Source organism: Podarcis melisellensis (genome assembly GCF_964234715.1).
Source record: "Podarcis melisellensis genome assembly, chromosome: 3".
Classification (NCBI taxonomy): domain Eukaryota; kingdom Metazoa; phylum Chordata; class Lepidosauria; order Squamata; family Lacertidae; genus Podarcis; species Podarcis melisellensis.
The window spans coordinates 27,475,231-27,497,280 of record NC_138530.1 but is presented as its reverse complement, the minus strand read 5'-3'; the positions used below and the strand labels follow the sequence as shown (position 1 = coordinate 27,497,280).

The 22,050-nt window shown below is 39.6% G+C and overlaps 1 protein-coding gene across 7 annotated transcripts in view; it reads left to right on the top strand.

Moving 5' to 3' along the window:
- Positions 1–22,050, top strand: part of USH2A (usherin) — a 425,043-nt gene that overhangs the window by 128,637 nt on the left and 274,356 nt on the right. For all 7 annotated transcript variants that reach the window (XR_014166233.1, XM_081903562.1, XM_081903561.1 and 4 more), the window contains exons 23-27: positions 13,302–13,428; positions 14,931–15,032; positions 15,278–15,466; positions 16,554–16,684; positions 21,595–21,868. Coding sequence is in view for 6 of the 7 variants with exons in the window: in XM_081903562.1 (XP_081759688.1) it covers positions 13,302–13,428; positions 14,931–15,032; positions 15,278–15,466; positions 16,554–16,684; positions 21,595–21,868 (823 nt within the window). In the remaining variant the exon portion in view is untranslated. The remainder of the gene's footprint in view (positions 1–13,301; positions 13,429–14,930; positions 15,033–15,277; positions 15,467–16,553; positions 16,685–21,594; positions 21,869–22,050) is intronic.

Below are 22,050 nucleotides of genomic sequence, written 5' to 3'. Positions count from 1 at the left end.
CCTGGAAAAGACCCTGATGTTGGGAAAGATGGAGGGCACAAGGAAAAGGCAACGACAGAGGACGAGATGGTTGGACAGTTCTCGAAGCTACCAGCATGAGTTTGACCAAACTGCGGGAGGCAGTGGAAGACAGGAGTGCCTGGCGTGCTTTGGTCCATGGGGTCACGAAGAGTCGGACACGGCTAAATGACTAAACAACAACAATATATGAGAAGAATGCTAGTCCTTATCCACCTTCCCGCCTCCCTGAGTTAGTTACTTGGGTTTACGTAGACCAGGGGTGGGTGGGTGCAGGAAGGTGACATTTGTGCCTGAATGGATCAATTGTCAACCTGGACATCTAGATCCTCCTATCTGAGATCCAAATTGAAACAAAGCAGAACTTGAAGCAGTTGAGAAGGCACTCTGTGATGTCTTTGGAATTAGAAGAAATATTCTCACCTGAAGAACCTTAGAAAGAATTGTTGCTGTTTTGTAGTGTTAGGGCTAGTGGAACTGTACATGCCCTGAGATCCCCTGGACTTTCTGTTGTGCTGTGTGAACACTTAGGATCTATAAAACGAGCTGTTCAACTGCATCTTGCCTTCAGTTATTTCACTGGACTCAGAACATCATATGGAGGTGGAGCCTTCTGACATGGACACCCCATAGCAAGAAAATGAAACAGAAGCGAAACTTGTCTTTGGTGGCCTGTTATGTCTGTTGGTCTACCTTCTCTAGCCTCCTCTTTCCACAAATACATTTATTGATAATTCATCTTATTAGGAGTTTTCATCCCCCACTAGTGAAAAGTTAGAGTTTTGGTGAGGAGACCATAGAAGGATCTAGAAAAGAATAACTTCTTTTTTTAAAGTGCAGTTCCCTTTCCACCTGCACATAATTGGCATGAGAATGCAATGGTTTCCTCCTGGAGAGACCTGCTTCTTTCTATAGCTTTTTATAAGGGATATTCTTGTCCAAATCTTGCTTAACTCAGAATATTTAAATGTGATTACTATAGTTGAAATTCTTTTACTCCAAAGCAATTCCTATTAGAGCTGACAGCACTGTTACAAAGTAAATGGGTTGCGGACTATAGTCATTCAGCTTTTAACATGTTACAGAAGCATTCAGAGGACTGTTTCTCATATCTGCAGAGTGATTTTCTCCAACTTTTGACTCTGGTTGGCATATTCCCTTATGTAGCTTAAAATGTCGAAATTGTGTTGCTACAAATGTGATTTCTGATGAATAAAATAAAATGCTCCAGATTGTTGCCAAAACATATAAAGAATCACTTTTGTAGACACCTCATCTTTGGCATGCAGCATCGTTTGTAACAATTTTAACGCTAACTAAGTACACTTTGATGAGACAGCATTTAATAAAATGCTCATTAATTTCATCATTAGCAAGGGTATGCTAAGAAGTAAGCCAGTTTCTTATGTCACGCCCAATTAGCATCCCATGCTAGTAATCCCATTAGTATTGTTGAATTCACTAATGGAAAAACTAATGGGCATGCTACCAGGGCACATTAATTGGGCATGACACCAGTTCTGGTTTTAATTATTAAACTACGATAATGAAATGTGTGTTTGTAAAATATTAAAATGTTGAAATAGGGTGGAAGACAATAAAAAATAGTGTATGAAACGGAAAGCTTGTTGGCCTGTAAAATGCATTCTCGTGGGACAGAGAACTTCTCTGTATACCAATATATCAGACTGACGAAAAGCAGTAACTCTGATGAATACTTACTCTTTTTGAAAATAAGCACATATACCTTTTGAAAATGCTTAGGATTTTATCTCTAGTAATCAGTGTACTTGAGAAAAGAAGAGCTAGGAGGAAACAGGTCATTTAACTACTAAGTTACAGCTTTTATGTAGCAACATATTTTGTTTAAAAATTATATTATCATTGGTGTATCATTTATCTTGTATTTTAGACTAATATTTGGGCATCTTTGTCCAAGACACTCTTACTGTAGTGGCAGACATGAACAAATCTTAGACACAGGTCTGATTGACATAGCTGTATGATTGTTGATGGCTGCTGAAAATATCCTTGATAAAGCATCATGCACTGAATCTGCTGTTACTATTTATGTGCCATTCTAACTTTGACTACTGTGAAACATGTTGAGCTGCTTGATACTGGTTTGCCTTTCCACAAAGCTGTACATAATATGAATCTTAATTTGGCTATATCCCCAGATAATATATTTTATTACAGTCTCCTTCATAAAGAACAAACACTAATTAAACAAGAAGTTCCCTATAACACACATTCATTCTAGAATGAATGCATGAGCACTGTCGTTGCGTTTTCCTGTTGTTTTTAGTATTGTGCTTACATCTGTTTTGCTTCCTACAAATCTAAAATTTATAGAGTTCATTTACCAGGCCGTTAGTCATTCAGATCACTAAAATCATGACTCTTGTGTAATAGGTTACAATTATGTATGTGTTTGGATACATTTATTTTAATACAAATGGAGAAAATTATGATTATACAGAAGTTTAGTTTTAAATGCACTTCTTACATACAAATGATACCAGAAAGCTGTCTCCTACAAATGCTATCACATGCTGTCTTGGGATGTGCGATTGCTCTTTTAAGGATTGGGCTAATGATTCCAAGACAGCCATCATTTATCCAAATACAGATTCTACATCCACTTTTGACAATATACTCTTCCTGAAGCTGCTAGGCATGGTGCTGCAAAGAGCTTTCCATAAATAATCTGCAGTGTTTGAAAAAGGATGCAATTAGTGTCAAAAAAAAAAAGCTATTGATTTTTCTGTCTTTGGACGCAGAGCTAGGACCCACTAACACCTTCCCCTTCCCCTTTTACATTCCCCTACTCTGAGCTGCAAAAGGAACTTTGGATGAAATAAAGTGAAGTTGAAATGTTGATCTTATTTCTCTTGCAGCTCTAGTGAAAAGTAGGGATACCGTGGTAATCTGACAGTTCGATTTCCAACACAGATATTGTTTCACTGGTACGAGCAATTACCTGGACCTTCCTTATGTTCAATTCTGTCTAGTTTACTTTTTACCAGGGGGAGAAAAATAATCAGCAGGTGGATGTGCAAACTCTTGCGTAAACTCACCAGAGAGAGAAACAAACAGGAGGCTGAATGCACATCAGAACACATGTTGGAATGAGCATCTAAGTGCACATCTTGCCAGCCAAGCATGTCAGTAGGATGCACATTCCACTATACATACAAATCGCATTCCCACCTACATCTAGTAAACATACATGCTTTGTCCTTTCCACTATAATGTGCATCCGTTTGAATAATTTATTTTTCAGGAGTGAACTGGCGTATAAAACAGAACTCTGGATGTATCAAAGTTGTTTTCAGAAAAACAAAGATATCACAATACCTTGGAAATAAGGTGGAAATATTTTATACAGACCTTAAAAGAACTTAAAATCTGCTCCTGGGCATTGGAGAATAGTATGGGACTAAGTGTTGGGGGCTGCAGATGGAAAGGGACTTATAGCAAATCACATCCTCTTATTTGAATGGAGCAGAAGCTTGGTGCTCAAGCCTTAGTGTCCAAACATGGTTCTTGGAAAGTTAAGTGAAAATGGCTCAGACCAGGATTCAAAGAACCATGAAATTAGTTCCATGAGTTCAAGGGAGCTTTTCTTAACCAGTAGTAAAAGTGAAAAGTTCCATCATGTAAGAAGAAAGCTCCCTACGTATGCTTAAGCAGATCTTTAAATTCTAGTATTGATGGGTGTTACCTAACTATGGCATACTCAGAACAGATGCACTGAAATCAGTGGACATAAATTGGTCGTGACTAACTTACGTCCATTGATTTCACTGGATCTACTCAAAGTATGATTTAGTCAGATGGCACTCATTATGGTTTCATCTTCTGGTTTAGGCTGTAAACCAAACCCTGTCAAGGAAGTAGAGGAACTTGATGGAGCACCAGGATCCACCACTGGTTGGGGTGGAAGTTGAGAGGAGGTTAGACAGACTGCTGTACCAGCCTGGCACTGGCTAAGCAAATGAGTCTGAATTGGGCCTGATGTTGCTGCATGATGGCAGTCAGGCAGTCTTGGGATCCAGTGGATGAAAGGGTACCTCATTCCTCCACATCTCATCCTCACCCAATATCAGAACTTTTTGTGGGCTGCTGTTGGTGGGGATTCTGTCAGTGACATGTTTGCCTACCCACGTGTTCAGCAGGCATAACAAGGAGCTCTGCATTGGTGGAGTCTGGCAGAACTAGGCGCAGGGTCAGTTCTGCCCAATTCCTTCTCTACTCCCCAACCCAGCAGGAGTTTTGATTGAGTTTTGAAATGCTTCTCTGTTGAGCTTCATAGATATTAGAGTTTTATTATATGTCACCATACACATTAGTAGAGCTATAATAACACAAGTACAGTGGTACCTCAGTTCTCAAATGTAATCCGTTCTGGAAGCTCGTTTGGCTTCCAAAATGTTTGCAAACCAAGGCACAGCTTCCCATTGGTTGCAAGAGCTTCTTGCACTCAGTGGAAGCTGTATCACAGGTTCAGGTTCCAAAAAACATTTGAAAACAGAAGCATTTACTTCTGGGTTTTTGGCGTTCGGGAACCGAAACATATGACAACGGAGGTGTTCAGGAACCAAGGTACCACTGTACTTTTTCTCATTTTTAACTAGGCTTTCCAATTTAAAGTTCTTAAGGTGGCTTACATTTCATTCATAAAACATTTTTTTAAAAATTAAAAAAGACTTGGAACCTAAAACTGTTTACAATGTGGTTGCAGCAATAGACGGCTATTAAAACTGGAAATGAAAGGTGTAAATAATTTGTTGTCAAAGATTTGAGAAATGAGAGCACTTTTATTTTTTTTTTTTTTTTCTATTCGTTTTTATTAAGTTTTTGATAACACAGAAAGATAAAAGCTTTTTTTACATCCAAGTACATATCGTAGCTCTTCCCTATTTGGACCTCCCTCAACTTTCCCGACAATCTTCCGCAATTTCTATCATATCTACACATTTCTTAATTTCAACATTACCATTAGGTCTTACAGTAATATCTTTATTTGTTCTCACGTAATGCTCCTCACTCTTTTACAAAGCTTCTTTTAGGCACACTAACGTTGTATGTTCCTCACATACTGTTTCCAAATAATCGGTAAATTTCCCCCAGTCCTCCAAAAATTTCTGATCTTTTTGATATCTTATTTTGCCTGTTAATTTGTCTAGTTCTACATAATCCGTAAGCTTTGCCCTCCACTCTTCCAAGGTCGGGACCTCTTTTCCCTTCCAATTCTGGGCCACCAGCACCCTTGCCGCCGTGGTGGCGTATTGGAAAAATTTACAGTCTTTCCTTGTTATAACTTTTCTTGTTATTCCTAATAGGAAAGTTTCGGGTTTCTTATCGAAGTTATATCTTAGTATTTTCTTCAGTTCGCTATATATTATCCCCCAAAACTCCCTTATTTTACTGCACTCCCACCACATATGCATGAATGTACCCTCCTTCTCTCCACACCTCCAGCATTTATTACTAATTTTGTACATTCTGGCTAATCTCACTGGCGTCAGATACCATCTGTACACCATCTTCATTAGGTTCTCTTTTAGGGAGACGCAAGCTGTAAATTTTATGTTTTCATTCCATATTTTATACCACTCGTCTATTTCTATATTATGTCCCAAGTCTCTGGCCCATTGGATCATCGTATCTTTCACCCCCTCATCCATCGTGTGCCAGTCTAACAGAATTTTATACATTTTTGAGATCACCTTGTGTTTGTTGTTCACTATTTCTGTTTGAAATTCCGAGTCTCTTTCTCTATATCCTTTTTCCTTTACATCCTTCTTAAACATTTCATTTATTTGTAGGTAATGTAGCCAATCGTAAACCTGTCCTTTTATTTGTTCGTAGGGTTTTATCCTCCATTTTCCCCCTTCCTTCACCACTAGTTCTCCATATGTCGCCCAATTGTCTCTCATGTTAACTTTTTTAACTGCTAACACCTCCAATGGGGATAGCCAATGTGGCACTCCTACCTCCAAGATGTTTTTATATCTATCCCATACTTCCAGCAACGCTCTCCGGAAAATATGGTTTTCAAACGACTTATAACCCTTTTTCTTCTCTTTCCATAGATGGGCATGCCATCCTGCTCTATTATCGAAACCTTCTAAATCTAACAATTTTGTGTTTTTGAGGTTGATCCATTCTTTCAGCCAACAGAGGCATGATGCCTCGTAGTACATCCTAAGGTCTGGCAGGGCGAACCCCCCCCTCTCCTTCGCATCTATCAATAATTTATGTTTAATTCTAGGTTTTTTCCCCTGCCAGACGTAGCGTGCGATCATCCTCTGCCATTCTTTGAAGGTCGTCGTTCCTTTTAATATCGGTAACATTTGAAATAGAAATAGCATTTTAGGTAGTATCGACATCTTGATTAGTGCAATTCTACCCCAGAAGGAAAGTTTTAGTTTGTTCCATACTATCAAATCTTTCTTAATTTTATTCCATGTCGGTATATAATTATTCTGATACAGGTCAATATTTTTTGTAGTCAGCCAAATTCCTAAGTACTTCACTTTTTTGACAATTTCAATTCCTGTTTGTTGCTGTAATTCTTCCATCGCTGATTTCTCCATATTTTTGACCATAATTTTTGTTTTCTTCCTATTTATTATAAATCCCGCCACTTCTCCAAATTTCTCCATTTCTTCTAGTATTTCTGTTGCTGATTCCAACGGATCTTCTGCCGTCAACACTAAATCGTCCGCAAAGGCTCTAACTTTGTGCTGATCTTTTCCTACCGTCACCCCTTTTATTCTTTCCTTTTTCCTTATTGAATCCAATAGCACCTCCAGAACCATGATGAATATCAATGGAGACAGTGGGCAACCTTGTCTGGTACCTTTAGAAATTTTTATCTCTTCTGATATCACACTATTTACTATCAGTTTGGCTCTTTGTTCCGTGTATATCGCCTTTATTCCATTCAGAAAATCGTTACCCATATCTCTCTGTTCTATATTTCTCACTAAGAAGTCCCAAGATACATTATCAAATGCTTTTTCCGCATCCACGAACATTAACATTGCCTGTTTCTCATTCCTGGCAGACAGATATTCCACAATGTTTACGATGTTTCTTACATTGTCTCTCATCTGTCTGCCAGGTAGAAAGCCTGCCTGGTCCTCATTTATGATCTCTTGTAAAACCTTCTTCAGCCTTCCCGCCAATATCCCTGCAAAGATTTTATAATCCGTGTTCAATAGGGAGATTGGCCTGAAGTTTTTAACTTGCGTCAGGTCTGCATCAGCTTTTGGGATGAATGTTATGAATGCTTCTCTCCACGTCTCTGGGATTTCTTTCTTCTTCAGAATCATATTCATCACTTCTTTCATTGGTTGTATCAAAGTTGTCTCCAGTTCTTTATAATATCTTGCTGTAAATCCGTCTGGTCCCGGGGCTTTCCCATTTTTCAATTTTTTTATTACTTCTTTTATCTCGTCTATTCCTATTGGGGTGTTCAACCTTTCTCTTGCCTCTGAAGAAATATTCTGTATCTCTTTCTCCCTTAAATACCTTTCTATTTTCCTTATGTTGTTTTTTTCTTTCCTTCTATACAATTGTTTGTAAAAATCCAGAAATCCTTTCCTAATCCCTTTTGGATTTGTTATCTCCTCTCCACCCACTTCTATTTTATTTATTGTAGTTCGCTCTTTCCTTTCCTTAGTCTGCCATGCCAGCCACTTTCCTGCTTTGTTCGCAAATTCAAATTTCCTTTGCCTTAGTCTTTTGATGTTCCATTCAATTTCTTTGTTTATCATCATTTCAAACTCCTTTTGCAGCACCTTAATAGTTTGTTTGATTCTGGCATTATTCGGCTTTTTTATCAATTTCTGTTCATTTTCCATAATTTGTCTTAGAATTTCCTTCTTTTCTCTTTCTCTATTTTTTCTTTTAATCGAATTCTGTTGGATGAAATACCCCCTCATCACCGCCTTGCCTGCATCCCAGACAACACTCCTCTTCGTTCCTTTATCCCAATTGTCTTCAAAAAATTCTTTCAATTTCTTTCTAGCCTCGTGTATTATTTTTTGGTCGTCTAGTAAGTAATCGTTCATTTTCCACCTGAACGATCTTTCTTCCAAACCTTTAATTTCTAATTCCAGAGGGCTGTGGTCTGAGATAACTCTTGGTTGGATTTCTACCTGGGATATTCTTGGCGTCAACTCGTTTGAGATCCAAATTTGATCAATTCTGGACAGTGATTCATTAGGGTCGGAGTAAAAAGTAAATTCTTTTCTCAGTGGGTGTCTTAGCCTCCAGATGTCTGTTAGATTACAGCTCTTTACCATATCGAAGAAAGATTTGGGTAGCTTCCCTTCTTTTGTGTTGCTATTTCTTAATCTATCCATTTCCAAGGAAACCACCCCGTTCATATCTCCCATCAGAACTATCTTTTGGTCTGCGAATTCTAATAGCTTGTCTTCCAATTTTTTGTAGAATTCTGATTTGTTTTCGTTTGGTGCATAGATCCCAACCAGCATTATTTTTTGGCCTTGCCAATTAATCTGTATTGCCATTATTCTACCATCGTCATCTTTAAATATTTGTTGGGCTTCAATTTTGCTTTTGACGTACATTACCACTCCTCTCTTTTTCTTTTTATCTGAGGATATAAATTCGTTACCTAGTCTTTTATTAATCAAAATCTTTCTGTGACTCCTTGCGATATGTGTCTCTTGCAGACAAATTATATCTAAGTTTTTCTTCTTTAAAAGTTGTTCCACCTTGTTGCGTTTTTTCTTTTCATTCAAGCCATTCACGTTCCAATTCCAAATTTTTAAAGCCATATTGTTTTAGTTGGGTGTGTTTAGATTCCTTCCTCCTCTTCTTCCTCCTCTTCCTCTCTCGCCTCCTCTTCCTCCTGTTCCTCGTCTCTCTGGCCGCTTTTCCTTTTTATCTCCTCTCCTCCTGATGCTCCCTTGACTTCTTCGTCTTCTTCTGCCATCAGTTCTTTGTATTTTCTTTGGAATTTGCTTATCTCTTGCGGGCTGGTCAGTCTATGTCTTTTGCTCTTATAAAAAAAGGAGATCCCCTCCGGGAATTCCCATTTGAATTCTATATTATTCTTTTTGAGGGCTTGAACTATTGCTTTATAGGGGTCTCTCCGTTTCAACAGTCTGATCGGGATGTCCTTGAAAATGATTGTGTAGCTGCCATCTATAATTAGCCTTTTTTCTCTATTTTTTTGAAGGACCAAATTTCTCGTCTCCCTGTCTTTGAAAATTATAAGACAGTCTCCTGGGTATTTCTTAGCTTTGGTCGTTTTGACCCTCATTCTGAAGGCATTCGATATCATATTTGCTACATCGCTTTCCTGGAGATCCAACCATTGCGCCAATTCTACTATAAGCTTTTGTCTGATGTTCTCATTCTGCGCTTCTGGTATACCTCTCATCCTCAAATTTGTTTCCCGTTGTCGGAGATCACTCATAGAAATGGCATCCCACATCTCTTCTTGGGCTTTATTGGTCCCCTGGAGTTCCGCCTTGATTCTTTCTTCTTCCCGCTTCAATTCTCTTATTTCCAGTTTTGTCTTTTTCATCCCTTCTTCTAATACTTGGGTTCTCTTAGATACCTCCTTAATTTGCCCTTTAAGTTCTCTGACTGTCTCATCTATTTTCTTATCCATTTTTCCTATTCTTGCGTCTACTTGTTCAATTTTTGTTTCTAGATTCTTTTCACTTTGCCTAATCTCACTGAACATTTTTAATATTTCTGATCTAAAATCAGATTCTTGTTTAGACCCCTTTCTTTCTGTTGGAGTCCCCCCTTCCCCCACCTTTTTCTGTGTATATGACATTTTGATATTTTACTTTAATTTCTTTATACTATGACGTTTGTGCCTGATAGACCTTCTTTTCCTTTTTTCCCCTTCCCACAAAAACTAGCTCCCCCCTCCCTCAGCAGGAAATTCAGTTCAACAGGAAGATAAGAAAATCTAATTTTCGATTCCCACTGTGGCTTTTGTATTGCAGTTTTTACAGATATAAGTCCAGTTTTGATCTTCTTACTTCTTACTTCTTGCCACCAATTAGGCTAATCCGTTAATTATAGGGTTGGGGTTCAAAGTTCCAAAGTTCAGTGTCCCTGCCCCCTTTTGGTTCTTTCTAAGTCTTCTTGCCCCCAAGTGGGCTAATCCACCTTCGCTGTATTCTGTACCTATTTCTTTGTCTTCCTGCCCTCAATTGGGCTAATTCAGTCAAAACCGCTTTTTCCGGAAGCACCAGAGCTCTTCTCTATCAGCACAACCCCCCTTCCTTAAGCAGTATTCTGCTCCCTCATTTCTGACTCCATTCCAATAGATCGGTAGGTTATGTGAAATGAATAAAAAGTAATATGTTACGGTCTTTCCCCCTCCCGCTAGAGCGCTATGCTTCCCGCTGGCGAGAAGAGGTTGAGAACCACAAGTAGTAACAAGTCTCACCGGGAAGGATCGAGTCTTGCTGGCAAAAGGGGGGGCAGAGAGGGGCTGGAATCACGCAAAGGAAAAGAAAAGAAAAGAGAAGAGCTGGGACTCCGTATAGTTCTAATGCAGGCTTTCCTCGCGAGGAAGAGAATGGGCAAAACCCACTGGTATATTTTAATTTTGTCCACGTCCCTGCTGGGTAGTAAACCGCTGTCGATCACCCCTCCTCTTGTCTCCTCCTCCTTCTTCTTCTATCAATACGTGCTGACAGTGAGGAAAATAATGGCGTCCCTAGTTTCACGGATCTTTCTCGCACAGTGCTTCTCCCCAAAGATCGCGCTGTCCCTTCTTTTTTCCCTCTAAGCTGTTATAGACTGGAGGAGCCAGGACCAAGTCCTTCCAGAAGATATATAGTTTCTTTTTGCTCTCCCCTTGTCTTCCTTCCCAAACTGTTACTTAGTACCCCACGCTTGGAAAGATTTCAGGGAGAGAAAGTTCTGTCCGTTAGTGACACACACACTTTTCACCGCTTTGCTTAGCGCTCTGCGTCTAACACGATTTCGGGTAGAAGTTGAGCTCTCTTAAATCCTTCTTTCCCAATTCGAATTTCGGTTTAATCACATCTATAAAGCTTCCTTCTTTTGTTCGAAATTGTCCTTTTTCTGAGAATTTAGCGCTCCTCCTCCAGGCACGGGGCTTCGCTCCCCAGAGGCAGTTATGGCTTCCCTCTGCCCGCTTCCCCCCCCGCCGTACTCTTCGCTCCGAAACGGAGTTACCTGACGGCCGGGGATTCTGCGCTTCGGCACCACGGGAACCTCTGTGCCCGTATCGTCCTGCGGACACTTTTCAGGGGTTCGCTGCGCCCTGCGGCACCCCTATTTTCCCCTGGAGAGTTCGGGATCCTCCGCAACGAAGGAATCCCCGCCTGGCTCTGAGTCGCGCTAAACCGGAAGTCCCGAGAAATGAGAGCACTTTTAATCTGGTGCATAAAGGATAACAGTTTTGGAATCGGGTGAATATGTCTTGCTATAGAATGTAGAGAAGGGAGTTATCATAAGTAAATTAAACACAGGCCATTTAGTGCTTTAAAAAGGTCAAAACCCAACAACTCTTTAACTGTTCCCTGAAGCCAATAGGAAGCCAGAATAGATTCTGGAGCCCTGGTTTATATAGTCCTGGGGACTCACTCCTGTTAGATTGCTATGTAACATTTCACATCATCTAAGGCTTCTGAGTAATAACCCATAAAGTAAAATACTGTATTTAATATTACAAAAGGTACTTTTGAATTGCTACCTCTCTTGTGGTGTGCGAAGGATTTTTTTAAAAACATGTTCCAGTATAGAAACACTGGGTTTGTGTATATATGTTGGTTTATTTATTTAGTAGATTTATATTCCACTTTTTTACTAGGGTCCTCAAAGTAGCTAATAATATTTATAAAATGCAATAGATATGTCAAGAAACACAGGCACACTAATGTTCTAGTTTTAGGGTGGGATTCATCTAATGAGTCCCATCAACAGGAGCCCTATACAGAGACATCTGCTTGTGCAATGGGGTTTCTGCCCTCCTACCATTGCACACACAAACACACACACACACACACACACACACACACACACACACAACTGGCTCTGGGAGGGGCCAGGAGAACATAACAAGGTGGAGGAATGGAGGATAGTTCCGTCTAGGAAGCTAACATGCTTCTGCTGGTGGAATGATCAGAGGAGGTTCAATGTTTAATTCCTTCCTGAGTATATTAGACAAGATATTTGGTTCTGTTCTGTTTTTGTATGTAAGTGTGTGGTTTGTGTTATGTTTCAAAGGGAACTAAAAATACACGAGTAATGGTATCTAGGTTTCTATCTGAGCTTGGGAGTCTTTGGATTCATGTGCAGTTGCCCCAAGCAGCTGCCTGGTTGGTGTATTTCTTCCATTGTCTAGTCCTGGACAGGAAGGACTATAAGAGGGTAATAATTAAGTGGCATATGAATGTTTCAAATAAGTAAAAATAGCCCTGCTGGTTCAGAGCAAAGGCCCATCTAGTTCAGCATCTGGTTCTCATGGTGGCCAACAAGATATCATACTCATAGAGCTGGAAGGGACCATGAAGATCAACTAGTCCAACCCCCTGCAATGTAGGAATATGCAGCTGTCCCTTATGGAGATCAAACCTGGAACCTTGGCATTATCAGCAGCATGCTCTAACCAGCTGAGCTATCCATTTGTTGCCTAATATCCACGGGAAGCCGGGAAGCAGGACATGAGTATAATAATACTCTCCCCACTTATGTTTGCCAGCAACTGGCATTAAGAGGCATATGGCCTCTAGTAGTAGAGGTGGAACATAGCCACCATGGCTGGTAGCAATCTGTAGCCCTAGAAGACAGCTGCACATGCCCGAGCCCTGACACTCGTCCTTACCACTGGGATTCCTGGTACAAGGATAAACCCAGTAATAGCCAGGCTGTGGGAGGATGGCCACTATGAATGATAGGACTTGCTTTCTACCCTGGTCGCTGCTGGTTAATTTTTGTTTGGAACCATTTTCAGTCAGCTCAGTGAGAACTGACCCTTGCATTGCACTAACATTATTGGATAAAGATGTAATGAGGTTGTGTGTAATGATAATTTACCGCTGAATTGTGTGCAAAGTTGAAAAGTTTAATTGTGAATGGTTCTACCATTTCAGCATGGGGGGGGGGGGAATCCTTTAAATACTGTAGGATATTCTAATTTCACTTTGAAACAAAGTTGCCTCTGTATTTCAAGGCTGATATAATAATGACTCAGAGACCTATCTCGGCACATTTTTATTAATTGTTTAAATATCTTTTAAAAGGGATCTGCTGTTGCACTAACTCCTGATAATGATGGTGGAAGACAATATAATGATAACAGTTGGCACCATATAATTGCTGTAAGGAATCAGGCTATGGGAACAATCACTGTGGATGGGCAGTTCACAGGTAATTCTCTCAACTCATAGCATTATTATTAATTTTCTCAGGTGATTGTCACATTATTATTTTTTTCTAAAGGCTTCTTCAGATTTTTCTTTCATTTTTACTTATATTTGTTTAATATCTGGACACTTTATCATTGGAAGGATACAGTAATAAAATACAAGATGATGCTTCTGAAAATGACACAAGTTGATGCTTCTGAAATGATGATGCTTCTGAAAATGAGGTCTAAATTTTCAGTTTAGACCTCTGGGCCTCTCACAGCCCTTTCCAAATGAACAACTTGGTACTTTTGTGTTGGTAATTCACTCTAACAGAGGGGTGGCCAAATGTTTCAGGCTTGTGGCCAAACTTGCAAACTAGAGAAACTAGAGAAACCAACACACACCATAAGCAAGATCACACCAGAGCCTGTTCTACTTGTTGTAATAGAATGGGGTTTTTCATGCCTAATTTCAGCAAATAGAGGGATGTGGGAGGGAACCATGAAGGCCACAGGGAATGTTGCAGGGATATGCATGCCCACGGACACTATCCTGGTGACTCCAGAAGATAGTCATTGATTCATTGGGCTTAATAAAATAAATTAAACCCAGTGTTCTAGAGCTCAGATGTCTAAGTTTCTCTGACCAGGTTTCTCAGGTACCGATCATCAGGGAAATGATAGCCCTGGATTATCTGTTTGGATGTGTTTTGCACCTTCCTTCTCCTTGTAGTTCAGAGTGGCATGACAGCTAAGCCAAAGTTTAGCTTAATATCTCATCTGAAGCTGGGATCATGGTCCAGCTCTCTCCTCCTTAACCACATCCTATAACCAAGATCAAACTTTGGCTTCAGGTCTTAGTTAAGGAGGAAAGAGTTTCACCACAATCTCATGTTCAGATGACATGTTTAGCCAAATCTTGTTGTAGTGTAGCTCTGATTCATTCCTCCTGCCCTGGATCCCCCACCTACTCCTGGTCCCCTTTGGTCATAGCATCAATACAAGTGGGCTTGCTGGTGAAACATGTAGATACTCCCTGCTGTTCTGACACACCATTTTCTGATACCAAGTTGCCTAATTTCATCCTGTTTGCTATTACGGCTGTGTATCTATAAATGAGATAAATTACATTGTCAGGCATAAGAGATAGGGTCTTTTCAGTTTTGTCCCCACTGTTGTGGATCTGAATTATGTATATATGGTTTCTAAAGTGCAGGCCTTCAAATGTGCTTTGACAACTCATCTGTTTGAATCTGCCTTTCTTCAACCATGTTTGCTGCTGATTCTTGAGACTCAAAAGCTCCTTGCAGTGCTGTTTTTTTAATGGTCTTTGATGCTTCAAATGCATCTTTGTGTAGTTCATCTAATCTCAGCACACCACGTTGTTAGGACTTTGTCTTGAAATGTGGCCGATAAATACTTTAAATAAATAAAGATTGTTCTCTACTTTTTCCGTGGTGGTGAATTTTGACCTGATATCATCTAGTTCTCAGTAGAATAAAATTTCTTTGGCTGTTTTTAGGTTCCTCATCAGCTGTCAGTGGTAGTACCATTATTGGAGAAAACACAGGAGTTTTTGTTGGAGGACTTCCACAGGGTTTTACAATCCTAAGAAAAGATACAGGTAAGAAAGTGTTGCATGGTTTGCATGGCAATACTTCTACTTCCCAGCCTACCCGTGAGTATTCACTCGTAGTCCTTGTGCTCCTGCAGTACCAAGTATGAAGTCCCAGAGCCATTCCAAATAAGATGAGTTGGAGAACTGATTGGACCACTTTTGATGTTATACATTAATTGTTTTTATTTCTTATTTCCAACAAATTCATTATATTTTGTGCATTTCAGCTTTTTAACATATTTTTTTGTCAGGCACCTCTAAAATAGTTACAAGAGGATTTGTGGGGTGTCTCCGAGAGGTGTCCTTGAAAAAGGTGCATCACCCACATGAAGTTTGGGAGCCATTAGAATGGAAGGAAGCAGTGGAGCAAAGAAATGTTTATCACAGCTGGGAAGGGTGTCCAGGCATGCTTGCAAATGGAGCACATTTTCTTGGGAAAGGTATAGCCCCATATTAAAATTGTTTGAATACTACCTGTGCTTTGTTGTTGTTGTTGTTGTTCTGAATTTCGTGAAGTAAAAAAAAATACAAAATACTTTATTTGATCTTAATTAGAATTTGGTGTTTTTGAAATTTAAAATACAGTACATTTATATTCTTAAACAATCAAGTAGAAGCAGCACAATATAGCAAAATTCGGAGAAAACCTAGCCAGCTTTATCCCTTAAAATGGTTTTTCTGAAGAGCAATGGCTTGCAGATCTTCTGAAAAGTCAGTAGGGCTGAGCTTCTAATAGCAGGTCCCATAACATCAGAATCAAAACTGAAAGGGCCTCATTTTACTTCTTAATTACTCGTAAGTCTACTGAATATGTTATGCGCAAAGACATGGAAGCTGCTGTAATTGCACTTTCCCCCAGACCTGTCACAGTATATGAAGGGTGGGTGGGACTGATGGGACATGGCCCCACCCTAGATATGCTGGTGTGGGACCATGTGATCATTCTCACTCACCCATCAGACATCATGGAGTCCATACTATTGGGTTATATTCATCTTGATCACAAAACCAGACCCATGCAAGGGCATTGCGTTTCACCAGACAAGATGGCCCTTGGTCATCTCTGGCATATGACATTTGATATCCTACACAGGGCTTTGTTCGCCAACCATTGCTGCTTGCATTTTCTAGTTATTTTAATGTTATTGTTGGTGAAATTGAGTTTAATGAGAAAGTCATCACAGGCCAATGACCTGATTAAGATACAGTGGCTTTGATGCACGCACACACACACACACAGTGTTGTACAAAGGCAAATCTGCCTGTCTGAAATTTCTCCCTCATTTCAGTATGTAGTTCCAAATGCAGTTGAAATGAAGGGGGAAGCCTACATGAGTGTGGCTAACTCACTGCTAACTTATGACTTCAATATTCATTTCATTCATCTCAGAAACAAGCCCTATATTTATTGGGCTAATATTATACACAATTCCTTGAACTGAATTTGACTGAATTTCATTCTCACTTATATAATTATAGAGACTGCAGTATAACATACTTTGCATGGTTTTCTTTTTCTTTCTTAAGGTTTCCTAGAACTTCACTCAAATGTTTTACATGCTGGTCCAGACATGGAGATCTCCTTTATTTTTAAAACGGATCAGCTGAATGGATTACTTCTGTTCATTTACAACAAAGATGGGCCAGATTACATTGCTGTAGGTGTTGATATTTTTGTTTTCAAATAGGTCATTTAAGAATTTTTAGGTATAGATGCTGGATCGCCTTTGTGTGGCAGGATAAACTGCATGATATGAAGAAATTTACATGAGAGAATATATCAATGGCTACTTGATTTCATTCTTCCCATCTGTCAATTGAAGTAACTCATTACCTTTGTCCTAATCTGGAGGACAGTGGACTAATCACAGCAGTAGTTATATGAATAGGAGTGTGCATCCATAAAGACTGTTCATTAGGTCCTCAATTTTGTTTCTTAGGTATAGTGATATTCCCATAACCTCTGTGACCTAATCTACTTTCCTGTATAGTTTTATAGCTAGAAAGAATAGTATCTTATTGATTTTTGTCTTGTGCCATTTCACTAATGTATTTCATTGCCAGGCCATCTGGTTTCTCTACCTTTATACAATCATGGGATCACAGATTATTGGAAGTTGAAGTTGTTTGAAAAGGCCATCCATTAATAGGCCATCCATTAGTATTTAACATTTCTTGACCACTAATATCATGCTTAGTGTTATAAAGAACTCAGAAGTAACATGGTCCCTGCCCAGAGGGTTGCAGTACAAATCCTAAGCACATTGGCCCTGCAAAGGACATGTGGTGCTTTTTGCTGCACTCAAACAACTGCTAGTATAAATGAACACCCTATGGCTTATCACTCCATAGGTTGGATAGCACCCGGCTTTTGTCTGGGACACCCTTTCCCATCTTTTCCCCTAACAGGTGCACCACAAAGTAGGTAAGTGCTGATAGTATCCATCAGTTTTAGTGCATACACAGTACATGAGTGATAGTTAGCTATATTCTTATGCTAGTGCATTAGTGCTAGAGCAACAGGATTTCTTCTTCCCTAGATCTGTCCTGGAAGTTTAAGGGAACCCCCAGAAGAGATTTAGGTGGTGTGGAGAAAAAGAAGAGGGGAGGAACTTTCCATTGCACAAAGAGTAAACCTTGTGATGACAGAAAGTTCTCCATAGTGCTATGTTGAACACAAATGGATATCCTAAGTAATGATGAGCAGATTGCTCTCACTCCAAAGCTTTATTGTTTTCTTTGAGTTCATTCTGCCTCAAAGTCCACTTTTCCAGAATTTATGACTAACTACAGCTCCCTTCAGGGATTGTTGAAAACAATCAAATAATTTGAAAAGCCCAACGACACCTGAATGCAAAGTGAAACATTTGCAAGCAAATTTCAGTCAGTGGTATTGGCTTTCCAAATTTATTTCAGTGTTATTCAGCAGGGATATCAACCTGGTTTTTCCATGAATCAAAGCCACTCCATCACATAGTTCACCTGTCTTTTAGTAACTCCCCAACTCTCTTTCAAAGGCATTAAGATACTTAAACCAGTTACTTGACTATAAAATAAAATAGCAACATAGCTTATAGAAAAAAGCCCCCCTCCTTTTTTTTTTTACTGCAAGGAATTAGTTTAGATTTCGCTATTTGCATACATGTCAGGCCATCATTGCTACTGGCCATAGATAGTTAAATAGCTAAAGCCATAGACAACTAAATGTTTTTTCTTTGCATTTTCCCCCTGACATTGGTGAGCACCTTCCATTTCTGTGTTGCTGAGCTGCACTTTTACAATTAACTCCTTATCACTACTGCATTAATGTAGTAGTGGAGGCAGAAAGTATCTATGCATATTTGAGCTGACAAATAATATTACTGTACTGTGTGCCCTCCTTTTTCCTGAACTGGAAAAATTTCAGGGGCAGTACTCCATATGTTTGATTTGGCTTTAAATACACAAAACAAAACATTTATGTAGGCAAAGAGTCACGTTAACAAGCCATACTATCCCACACAAGATCCCAGGGGAAAGAGGTCTCCCACACTCTCAAGGTGTTTTTAACCATTCTTGGCATTCTTTCTCTTCCAAAATGGAAAACTTTTATTTTTTTCCCCACACACACAGGTGCATCTTACACCGGTCCCCTCCATTTAGTCGCAGGTAGGAAAGAGATAGGCTACATTATTTTGTCCAAATTCTTATGAAACAGCAACAACAGCAGCAGCAGCAACAACAGCAACAGTATCTATACCCCATATATCTGACTGGGTTGCCCCAGCTACTCTGGACAGCTTCCAACAAATTAAGTCTTCAGACACAATAAAACATCAAACATTAAAAACTTTCATATTCAGGGATGCCTTTATATGTCTTCTAAAAGTCAGATAGTTCTTTATTTCCTTGACATCTGATGGGAGGGCATTCCACAGGGTGGGCACCACTGCTGAGAAGGCTCTCTGCCTGGTTCCCTGTAACCTCACTTATTGCAATGAGGGAACTGCCAGAATTCCCTTGGAGCTGGATCTTAATGTCTTGGCTGAACGATGGGGGTGGAGATGCTCCTTCAAGTTCCCTCTCACCAAATTCACTGATGAACCATCAACTGGCCATTCTGAATAGCTAGCCAGTAATCTACTCCTTACAAACGATTTGTAGCCACTGTCAGAATACTTGCAATGTGTAGCACTTAAAGTGTTTGGCCTACGGTGGGCGATATGGCAACCTTTCAGAAACAAGCTTCCTTCGTAAAATGCACCCCAAGGGCACCCTACTTTTGCAGAGTGCCTTCTTTTTAAACTTTCTATCTCACAGACCCTTTGCAGTGTAGACGCTGATGGCTGTAACTGACGAGATATGTGGGATAACAGCACACAGTACATTTTCTCTTCAGGAGGTCGCCTCACAGTGCCATTTGTTGTGAATTATTATTTTATTTTATTATGTGCAGCCAGTTTCTTCCCTTAACGGATCATAACAGATGGGATTATATGGTCTTTCATGAGAACTAGCACTAAAGTCTCATTGGAAAGGAGTGTGTGACAGCTCAATGACTGCTTTTGTGTAGCTCCTGTCTTTGAATTCAGAAGATGAAAGGACAAGGAGGGGGTGGAAACCAGGGACAGGACTGAGCTGGCAACTGGAAACACATGTTTGATCAGCTGGGGTCATTTTTTAAAAAAAAACTAAATATATATTCTATCTGCCTATCTGGTAATATTGATACATGATACAAGATGATGATATTTATTAAACAAGTGTATCTTTAAGAAAAGAAAATGCACATCTTAAGTTGCCCTCTTTATTTCACATAATAAGATTTTGGCATGGATGCTGAAATGTCTGTTTTTCCTCTGGCCTTATTAATCCTTTTCTTTCACAAAGAACCTTATTTAAATGTCATTTTCCCCCTGAGCTGGACAATTTAAAATCTCAAAATATACTTACCACTGCATCCCAAACAAGAGGCAGTGTTGACTATTGAAATCATGCAGGCAATTTAACTAGAAAATGAACATTTTGGTGATGCGTGCTTATATTAGATAAACTGACTCATAAATATACCCTCAAATATACCCCATTTTTTTTTTAAAAGAAACCATTTCTTCAGACATTTCCAAAAATATGCAATATTATTTTTGGACCAGCGTGAATCATGTATATTTAAAATTCAGTACACTAAATTTAAAGTTAGCAGTTAGATTAAGCAGATCTGGGATTTCTTTCTCAGTGGACTTGTCATAATATTCTTCATAATACAGTTGGCAAATACATATTTTCCCATTTTGTACAATGATTAGAAGATGCAGTCATACTTTAGGTCAGTCTTTTTTTCTCCCATCAGTTATGCAAATCTCAGTAATGAAGTCATAAGCTAGTTACACACAGATTAGAAATAAAGATCATGATCAGCTCAAGTTAATACTTTTTAAGTTCTGTTGATTTCAATGAAAGGAGAATAGCATGTGCTTAATGCTTCTATCAAAATAATTGGGATTTTAAAGTGCTTAACTCTGACTAGAGCAGTTCTACATTCTAAAAATACTTGTTGGCATTTGTCTGTCTCGAGACTCAATGGAGTACGCCTCTGTGGGTGAAGCCAAATCACTGTGTTAGCAGCACCGAAGTGACCTCCCCTGGGGTGCAAGCCAGGGCAATGTGTATGGAGGTCCTGGGCTGCCCAGATGGCATGACTCCCCCAGCCTTGCTGATGTGGTCCAAAGGAAAGGAAAGCATTATGTTTGTCACTAGCTTGGCTGGAGGAGTTGCTGGAAAGAGGCATATAAGGTGCCATCCAGCCATCTTAGGGACTCCACTACAGATATGTGTACGGTTTACTTCTTAGCCTTTTCTTTTCCTGAAGAGACCCTGCAATACTAGTGGACACTCAAGTATGCATTTTGCTATATCCCTAGAACAACACACATTTTTCAGATGGTGCTTTTCTTGTGTTCATTTTCCTGCACAATTAAGGCTGTGATCCTACGGACACTTACCTGAACCCAGTGGGACTTACTTCTGAGTAAACACACATTAGGTTGTGCTGCATGTTTTCCCCAATTTCCTTACCTGGAGACTGAAAAATAGTGAGATATAGGTTACCCAGGTTTGTAATTATCCAGCCGAAGCAATCTGTCTAAGGAAGTGTCATGTGATTTAAAAGCTTGCAGTTTGTTTTTTAAACGTGGGCAGAACTCTGTCAAATCCCTACTGGACTCACACTACCAGGGTAGAAAGTGAGGAGGGGCTTCATGGTCTCTTTTCACTTTTTAAAGGTTTTTTTCCCTTTTGGGGAAAAATAATTTCTGCTGGTTCCATTGGAGCATTAGTGGTGGTTGCAACAAGGAGACATTCATGGACAGGGCTCCTAATCTGTCAAATCACATCTCATGGACCATATGATTGCACCCTAATAGTGCTGATAAAAAATATTTATTTTGTTTTTCTTCTTGTGGGACCAGCACTGTCACTGAAATGTTAATATTATTTAGCTGCTATTTACATTTGTTCCATTGCTTAAATGCATTTTTGTCTTTCTTGCTGTCATCAATTCTTTCTTTTCTGTTTCTACTTTGAACTACAGGCAGAACTAAAAAGCGGAGTCTTGTCTTTTCTGCTAAGCAACGGCATTGTTTTGACACATGTGAATCTCTGGTTAGGCTTGTCCTATTGCGATGGAAAATGGAATAAAGTTATTCTGAAGAAAGGAGGGTTTGTAGCTTCAGCAAGTGTAAATGAATTGAAAGAACATGTGGTGGAACCTGGTTTAGATCAGCTGTTTGTGAACTCTCCAGTCTACATTGGAGGAATCCCAGATGAGGTCCAGAATGTCTTTAAAAAGCTGGGATTAGAACAAGGTATGTACCTACAAGGGAAGGAAACATGTCTGCAAGTGAAAAGCATATATTGTGGCAGCATGCTGAGCAGTTATACAGTTTGGTCAAGTAGATGGAATGCAGAAAGAGCAGGTGGAGAACTTGCTCAAGGGCCTCCCCAAAGCTGGAGCCAGCTTTCAAGGAATGGAAGCAATCCCCACCAT